The sequence below is a fragment of the Sceloporus undulatus genome, chromosome 1, assembly GCF_019175285.1.
Source record: "Sceloporus undulatus isolate JIND9_A2432 ecotype Alabama chromosome 1, SceUnd_v1.1, whole genome shotgun sequence".
Classification (NCBI taxonomy): Eukaryota; Metazoa; Chordata; class Lepidosauria; order Squamata; family Phrynosomatidae; genus Sceloporus; species Sceloporus undulatus.
The window spans coordinates 49,025,842-49,035,619 of NC_056522.1; the positions used below are offsets into that span (position 1 = coordinate 49,025,842).

At 39.5% G+C, this 9,778-nt stretch overlaps 1 protein-coding gene across 1 annotated transcript in view; it reads right to left on the bottom strand.

The window, feature by feature from the left end:
* PLB1 (phospholipase B1) overlaps positions 1-9,778 on the bottom strand; it is a 160,715-nt gene that overhangs the window by 112,025 nt on the left and 38,912 nt on the right. Inside the window, 4 exon segments of the mRNA XM_042438249.1 lie at positions 611-669; positions 3,150-3,216; positions 3,431-3,511; positions 7,230-7,301. Coding sequence (XP_042294183.1) covers positions 611-669; positions 3,150-3,216; positions 3,431-3,511; positions 7,230-7,301 — 279 coding nt within the window.

Genomic DNA, 9,778 nt, shown 5'->3' on the forward strand with positions numbered 1-9,778 from the left:
GTGGTGTGGCTTCTGGACTCTTAGGACGCATGCATCATTGAAACACCATACCTCCACTGTGACTCGAAGCAGCTTTATTTTGGCTGTCTGTAACAGGCCTAAGTGGAAACCTGAAGTTTGTAGTTTTGTAGCAAAAGAGTGCTGGTGCCTCACAAACTACAAACCCCAAGATTCTCTAGGATGGAGCCATGGCAGCTAAAGTGGGGTCAAACTGCATTATTTCTACAGTGTAGATGCATCCTTTGGCAAATTCATCACTGCAAAGAAACTTCTCTTGAGCACCTACACAGAGTTTTTGTTTGGTTAGTTTAAGATTACCGTAGCCAAGTTATTTACCTCACAGCAAAACTGTATCTGCTTCACTGCTAGAAAAATGTTTAAGTTGTTGCATTCATTAACATATGCAAATAGGCAATTGCCAAGAGAGATGGCATATCTAACCCAAAGGAGATTAAGAACCCAGCATAATGGGAACACAGGAGTGGGAGGAAGAGCATGAAAAATTCAGTTAACCATGAAGAACGTTTGCTCCTCCTTTCACATATTAGAATTCAGAAATGCCTTTTACATCAATCAGTTTAATAGTGCACATTTGATGATCTGTACTTACTGTTAGTGAATCTCCAAGGGCACCTATAACTTTAATATCTCCTGGCCTCAAGTTATGAACTATTTTAAAAAAGAAAAAAAAGAGACAATGATGGAACTTTTAGAAGGTGTTCAGCATGAAGAATGTATTTCTTGGGGAAAAGTTGTAAGAACTTGTGATGCTACTTAAAATTCATACTGAACCAAATTTCTTTGAACTCTGTTCATCCCCGTTACAGACGGGCCAATGAGATGCTGTTGTTACGCACGAGGGGCGGCACTTCCTGACGCGCCTTGCCCCTCGTGCGTAATGAGTACGTCAAAATGGCGGCACTGCATACAGATGGGTGCCGCCATTTTGACGTTGCGGATGCACAGCGTCCGGACATCGCACACCGGAAGTGGCGCTGCGAGTACGCACCTCATGCCTTGCAGTGCCTCTTCCAGGGCGCAGGAAGAAGTGCCATTTTGGCACTTCTTTCTTGCTGTGCCCGGGAACCGCATGGTTTGGCTGCTGCGGTTCCCGGACACAGCAACTGGCAGCGGCGCGAGACTGCCCGTTTTGGGCAGTCTGTAACATGCCAATGTCAGGAAGTTTTTCATAATGTTGAATCACTTTTTCTGTAGTTTGAATCCAGGCCCTATTCTCTGGAGCAGCAGAAAACAAGCTTGCTCCGTCCTCAATATGACATCCCTTCAAATACTTAACCTGGGCTATCAGATCACCTCTTAGCCTTTTCTTATGTTTAGCTCTTTGTAGGCTAAACATACCCAGCTCCTTATGTCTCCTGGTGCAATACTTCAACCCCAAATTTTTAATTCAAGGACTGGGAGCATGAGGCTCTTCAGATGTTATTGGACTGCAGTTCCCATCACTCCCAGTCATTAGGCACACTGGCTTTGGCTGACATGAGATCCAGTTCTTCCACAATATCTGGAAGATGACACATTGCCTCCCTCTGTGTTAGATGAAATTATCATTTCCAGAAGATGCATGCTTTATACTTTTTCAGAACCTGACCTTTATGTACTTAGGCACCAAAGAGAGTCGAGGCTCATCATGCATGTTATACCTTTTATCTGAGAAAGTGGATACTGGTGATTTAGTAATTCAGTTTTCAAAGGTAATTCTTCCTATGTACAGTAAACTCATGCAGTAAGCTCCTTGCTACACAAGAGAGTACTGTATTTGTACAATTACATTTTGCACACTATTTTCTCTCTTCCCCATGTTTAGAACTGGTTGACAATATTGTCAAACAATATTGCCAGTAATATTATTACTGGAAGCAATAATTTGATTGCTAATAGATCATAAGCTCTTCAACTACCATAAAGCATAAATTCTTCCTCATAAGAGCTTGTGATATCTAACAATCTACATAAGAATTCAATTAAAATCACAAATCTACAATGACAAATTATAAGTGTCTAAAAACACAAATTAAAATGCAATTAAAAAAAAATACAAACCACCAAGAGTCAAAGGCATATTAAACACTTACTAAAAGCCTGAAAGCTTATATGGATAGATATGATTTTAACTGGTGCTTGAAAGACAAATATTTGTGCAACCACCAAATCTCTGACAGAAGGGAGTTCCAAAACCAAAGTACTGCCACGCAGAAATCCCTACCATGTCTGGTCGTCCTTTGGGCAGCACAAGCAGATCTTAAAACATCCTTCACACATGCCTTCTCTTATAATAATTACCAGATTCTTGACTAGCAAACTAATGCTGAGGCTGGCTTTTGTTTTAAAATAGAACAGTAAATGAATGCCCATGAGAATTAAAGTGCAGGATGAATGGGCTGCTACATTCTAGTGGCGGTGGAGCTGCTACTGTATAGTTTTGTGACTACACAGAAGTCTACACATTCTGTACTGTAGATTATCTCCAAGCAGTACTTCGACCAAGTTTCTTCAAGTAGGAGCCTTGGTTCAATGGTAGAGCACATATTTTGTAGGCACCCCAGCTGGACTGGGAAAGACCACTCTTTGAAACTCTGGAGAATCACTACCAGTCAATGTATTTGTTATTTGTTGTCAAGTTGGCTTCAATTTACAGTGATCCCATGAATGAGAGACCTTCATGTGTCCTGGTTGCTCAGCTCTTGCATACTCAGAACTGTGATCCCCTTGATTAAGTCCATCCACCTGCAATGTGGTCTTTCTCTTTTCCTACTTTGTTGAGTGTTATCCTCTTTTCTAGTGAGTCATGTTGTCTTATGACATGTCAAGAGTAAGGTAGCCTCACTTCAGTCATCTAGGCTTCTAGTGAAAGTTCAAGCCTGGCTTGGTCTAGAACTCATTCATTTGTCTTTTTGATGGCAGTCAATGTTCACACTACCAAATTAGACAGTCCAATATAATTATACATATTCCTGAGTTTATATATTGCCATGCTTCTCATTATGCTCCAGAATGCCATTAAGCTGGCAGATTCTAGAAAGTATAATCAAAAATAGTATCTTTGCTCTGGTATTATCTTAATCCAGCTAAAAGAATAAAGGAAGCCTCTTTCACTTAAGATTTAATAGACAGAAACTCCCAATATGTACCTGAGGTAGGAATTGTGTTTGAGGGGGTACGGTCAGGACACAGAATGCTAGTCCCAAAGCTCCTTTCCTGAAAAAGAATAATCCATTACAGATGGTCAACATTCCAGTATAAAGAAATACAGTATGCACTTTTTCATATGAATGGAAGAGTAGCCTCCCCTCATGCCCACAAAATCATTTTATGGGATATGCTGCAGTTTGTGCCAATTCCCCCTCTCCTGCACTGCTTTCTACCAATGGCAGGCAATAATAAAATATTATGCTACCAGTTCTTTCCATACTTGAGGCATGGCTTCAGTCTGCAGCTCCGCAGAAAAAGATGAATAGTTACTGTTCCTGTATGTGAAGAAGTACGGATACTCCTGCAGAGATAAGATAAATGATAGCAATTCAAAAGTTATCACTTGGCACCATGGTTGAAGTCAGCAGAGAAGATTCAGCAAGGCAGACACAGACAAGCCTTTCAGATGGATTGGGAACTTCTATATATCTCACAGCCATTCTAGTCTCCAGACAGTCATTCAGGGCCAGAAACACATTAAGCCTGACCTTAGATCTTCATGGATGGTGAAGTTCTATAATAAAGACAGATCTACTGAAAAGCAAGGGCTTTATAGTGATGGAAGACCTCTGCTTGGGCATGGCCAGGCCACAAGAGACAAAATTATAATATGGGACAGGCAAAGTATGAGCTGGAGCTGTATGTAACCCCCACCCCCAGAACATTACTGAGGCTTTTGAGGCCTCAGGCTTTCAAAAACATACTGTCAAAAAAGTAACCTCCCCACCACCAGCAAAAAGAGAGGTGAATTCCTGCTTCTGTGGAAATGTCAATTTTTCAAACCCAGAAGTGGATCTAACCATTTTGGGACATTTTTGGTGGCCCATGTAGCCTCTTGAAAACCTTGGAGGAGGGCGTGAAACAAAAATTGGACCCCAGACCCACAAAAACTATCCACCCCCTACTAGCACCTGGAGGTAGAATACCTCTCTTATTAGCACAACTTTGGAAAATAAATTTCTTTTCCTTATGAGTGAAACTGGATGGTGTTTGTTTTAGAACTAGATCCAGTCAAGGTAAAATCGCATTGGGAGCTGCCTAACCTAAATAGCAAATCATTCCATGTTCTAGGCAGCTAAGCACGACTGATTTTGGATAACATGTGGATGGGAGCCTGCCTGGGAACCTCTTGTGTACCTCCTTAAGCTCCATGACTGCTGTGTGGGTAGTACAATAACAATTAAATATATATGATAAATATATTTTAAAAATGAACATAGTTCAGACCATATCTCTTCACTAACCCCATGCATTCACATGTTGTCTAGCTGTCCTGGGTGTGCATCACATATGAACTGTCATCCAGTGCAACCCTGCCTGGAATATCTCTGATATGGAAGAGCCATAAGGTCATCCAAGCAAGCTTCACTTCTAAATCTGAAGAAAGTCATGCATCTTTACCACTAATAACCCCATTTTCACAAGTGATCTTTGAATCTGATTTTCTCTGTCCTATATCTGAATGTCAGATGAAAAATTTACATTGACTGAAAAGTACATTTGGTCTCAAAACGTCTCCCTTCCATTTTCAATGAAACATTAACATCACTGAAGTGAAGCACTGGAGACAAGCAAATTGTCCTTCATGTCATTTATAAGAATGTCCTCAGCCTGCTCTGGGCAAATGCCTCTGCAGTCTTTTTCAGCCCCCATGAAGGCAACCACAAAGTTTAAGGCTCAGGAAGTTGAAAAAAAATTACATTAAAATAATCACCAGCTAGGTTCTCAAAAGGTCTATGTTTGCAGTGTTAACTGCCTGTCTAAAGTTTAGTCCCCACATCTGACAGAACTGGATTTATTGCTCCTTTCCTTGGTCATTTAGCCCCACCCCACAGAAGGTAATCTTATATTTGCTTGAATGTATACCAGCTATACATGGACATGCAGAGGCATGCACACCAACCTAGATCTTTGGAAGTTGCTTTTACAAAATAATCCAATCCCATTACTCATTACAGTGTTTAATCATCATCATCATTATTACCCTGCTTTATCCCCAAAATTAGGTCTCAAAGCAGCTCATAATTTTTTTAAAAAAATAAAAACATATAAAAAGTGAGTATTAAAACAGAGTTAAACTATTACATAATTCAAACAAATCAGACAATAAAATAATAAAATGCCATTCAAAAAGATAAAAGCTCTTAAAATAGTTGCCTGTTGCCATTACCCATTTTACTGTTGACAGTAATGAGCAGTAATGCCCAAGGCATTTCCATTCCATTCCGTTAACTTTTTTTGAGCAAGGATTAATAGGATTAATAAAGGCATAAAACTTCCTGTCAAAATGCCTATCAAAAATTCTTGCCAAAATGTCCTTTTAAAGTAACTTTGAAAATAACTAGAAAGTATTCCTTTTTTTTTTTTTTTCAACACTAAAAATGAGTGGTTTGTTTCAGCCCAATATGTTGTTTTGGAAAACAAGTTATTATGTTTTCAACATTATTTGTAGCTCCAGTCACTGACTTCCACATATTGCACAATAAAGTCTGAAGACTTCCTGATTTGTGCTGATTTGAACATGAACTGAATACTCCACTAGTTTAGGTATGTTTCTTTATCAGGGTTTCCAACAGCTTGGAATACTCTGTTCATAAGTATAACTCCCAGCATTCCTCACTGTTGATGATGCTGACTAGTGGCTGATGGGTCTTATAGTCCAGCAACATTTAGAAAGTCACATGGTTCCCACTCTTTCTCTACCCATGTGTTCAGGACCAACACCTGGGGCCCTTTTACATCATCTAGTTATAGCACTATGAATCTATTTTAACTCCATAGGCTGCATCCGATGGAATACTAGTTTAGGGATACACTAGAGCTCTCTGGCTGAGAATTCTAAATAACAGTAAATACTCGCATTCCTTAGGATATTGCCATGGCAGTTAAAGTGGAATCATAACACTACAATTGTATAATGGGAACAAGGCTGGTGATGACAGGAACTGCATGCCAGAAGGCATTTACTTTGAAGCATTCTCATCAGAGTTTGTAAGTGAGAACAAGATAAATATCTAGTCAGACCACCATGGCATTACCACAAGGGCCAAACGTATGCTTTCAGAAAGCATTCTTCTACAGTCATTCTCTCCAGCAACTATAGTAGAACACAATGATGGTACACTGCTTCTAAAGGTGAGGATTTCATATAACCATTTAGACTAAACATTGGGAAAATTATTTCTTGGACAATGACTCCCCAATTCCTCCAGCCAGCATATCCAGTGGTCAAGAAAATAACTTTCTTATGCTATGAAGGTAATAACCATATGAAAAATTATATTTTAAAGATGTATTTTAAAACATTTGTTTTACCCTAATACATACTTATCTAGATTTGTTTTATCCACATTTTTGTGTATCTTTTTTTTTTCCAGTCAAGTGCCACATCACAAACGTTGAAGAGTAAAATCTGAAGGATAATAGTTTTAATCCAGCAAGAGGAGACTGGATTAATTTGCAGGGAAATACATGAAGGAGATTATCTCATTAGCTTCACTGCCAGGAACCCTGCATGCAACCTGGGCTTCTCCAAGCTTGTCCCATATCTTTTCAAGAATGGGGAAATATCATTCTTGAAAAGCTGCAAGAGAAGCCCAGGTTGCATACAGGCTGCATACTGCCCAGCAATGGGTGAATACAATAAGATGCGCCTTAAGAAAGTTACATCCCAGGTCTATCCCAACAGCAAAGCTAATGTGATAATCTCTAAAGAATAAATTCTTCAAGCATCCCTAGCAATAGCAGTTAGAAAAAAAATCAGGGAAAAGAGCAATTTTGCCCTCCGAACAATTGGACTACAACAACCATAATCTCCAGCCAACATACTCTATAACCATTTTTATTGGAAAGCACAATAACACCTCAAATCCACAAAACCACATTTTTATGGGGTGATAGGTACTATAATGTGGGACACCTGGAGAGCACACAGAAGGCAAAGACTGGTTTAAAGAAAAAGATACTCTGGAGAAAATGATAATACTTAAAACAGAATGCAAAAAGAAGAATCCTCCTACCTGAGAAGAAGGACAACGTGCTTCAGGCATTTTGTTGAAATGATAGGGTTGCTTCTGTCCAGCTGGTTCCATCTAAAAAAAAGAAAAAGGCTACCTGTTTGAGACTCCAAAATGGATAAGTTTGAAGTTTGCTCCTATATCAGACTGGTTTGCATGCTAACTTGAAATCAGCAGAATTGCATCTGGGCCAGTTGTCACAAACAGCTGATGATAAAGGAAATCTGGATCTCAACTGAACCACCTGACATTCAAGGGCCACTTAATGCTTTCCAAATGAAAAACAATGAAACAGAATTTTTTTTAAAAATCAATTCCTGCACACAAAAACTTTTGTCACTAAAACATAAATCCTTTTCTGAGTGTTTAGGGATCTTGTTATTTCTATTGTTATTATGACATCAAATGCATGAGTTTTGACCTGCAACCTCAACTCGTATAGTAGAGAAACAGATATGCTATGTTTATCCCTGTTTTTACTGCCATTTGTATTTGATACCAGATGTCACTTTATATTTAAAAGAATCCAACAACAGTGATATGTTCAAATTACGTGTAAGGATTTTGTTTTATTTTCTCAAAATTTTGGGGTATATCCAAAGAAAGATAAGGATTATTAAGGATTATAGGGCAGAATAGTTTTGATTGGCTTACAACTGATTTAAATAATAGATAAGCAAACAAGAAAGTGGAAGGTGCATGACTAACATATAAAACAGTGGATTAACAGTATAAAGAAGGAAAACTGCAAATGGAGAAATAAGACCTAGTGACAATTTCATGAAACCGCAGGTAAATGGATAATAAGAAAAAATAATGCATATAGAAAAGGAAGTGTGTTTTGTGTACCTTCAAGTCGTTCCCGAGTTATAGTGCCCCTAAAGAGAACCTATCATGTGGTTTTCCTGGCAAGATTTGTTCAGAGGAGGTTTGCCATTGCCTTCCCTGGAAGCTGAGAGCATGTGACTCAGCCTCCCAGTGGGTTTCATGTCTGAGCTGGGAATCGAACCCTGGTCTCTAGATAGAATTGTGGAAATTGATTTCAGATAGTAGCGTTGTATACAACAGCATACCTTCCAACTGTTCCAGTGTGGCAGGGACAATCTTGATTAATCTTCTGCCACCCCACTTTTTCAGATATCTTTAAAGTGTCGCAGTTTCTCTCTCTTCCTCTCATTTTCCCCCTTTGTCCTCAGCTTACTTCAGACTGAGTTCAGAAATGTGAATGCAGTTTGCACTCACTTAACTCAGCAGATGGGAAAGGAGAGAAGGGGGTAGAATCTTGCCCTTCCCAGTAGATTCTCTGAAAAGCAAACTGCTGCAGCCTCTCCCAGCTTGTGTTCTTTCTTATTAATAACCTTTGCCCTGTTGACCACACTCTGCTGTTGCTTGGTCACAAGTGTCCTGGCATTCACCTGTGAAATGCTGGAGGATATGCAAGAGTAAGATAAAAACCAACATACAATAGCTGATCCTCAGTTACTCATTATAGTTCTTACAAAATATTTTTTGTTCTTGTGTGCCTTCAAGCCATTTCTAGTTTATGGAGACCCTAAGGCGAACTTATAGCGAGTTACAGACCGCCTGATTGCGGTGGTCTGGCTCCGCCTCCACTTTCAGCGTCCGGGAGTCGCAGCGGCCAAACCGCGCGGCTCCTGGACGCTCCGAGGAAGGAGCGCAGAAATCACGCTCCTTCCTGGGCCCTGGAAGAGATGCCGTGAGGCGCTAGTCGCACACTCGCAGCGTCACTTCCGGGGTGCAACGTGCGGACGCACAGTGTCCGCTACGTCAATATGGAACGACCACCACCATTTGTCACGGACTCTGTCCGTGATAGGGTTAGGGGCATCTGGAAAAGATGCCCCTTTTTCAAACTGGGATGTCCTCAGGACGTCCCTAATGGCTGTCTGTAACCCGCCTATGACAGTGTTTCCTTCACCAGATTTGTTCAGAGGGGTTTTGCCATAATGCACAGCTACTATTCACTGCAAGGTTTGAAAAGTAACTAATTGCATTCCTCTTTCCTTTGTTTTTAAAAATAGGATTTATAAAAGAATGATAAATCATGGAAATTTTTCATCAAATATCAAATATAACTGGGAAATGTTACTTGTTACTCCAGTAAAGTTGTTTATTTTTCCCCACCTTTTTAAAATGCAACTCTATTACTCACTTGTTAACAAAACTAACTTGTTAAAATTAACTCTATCAACTATAACTCACGCCTTCCAAAGTATGATACTTTTTATGACCAAGACTACATGCACACTGCATAAACAATGTAGTTTAAGAGGACTTTAACTGCCATGGTTCAATACTATGGAATTATCCATGTTGTCTTTCCTGGAATGGCTGCCTGACTAGGGTTGATGCCAGTCCTGCAAATAACACACATTTTTGTTAATCCCCTTAACTTCTTTATTCTGTTTTGCCAGTTTTCTTTGGTTATTTTTCTAAGGTTCACAGAACAGGAATTCTGGGGATTTTTTCTCGCCACTTTATTTATTTATTTATTTATTTATTTATTTATTTATTTATTTATTTATTTATTT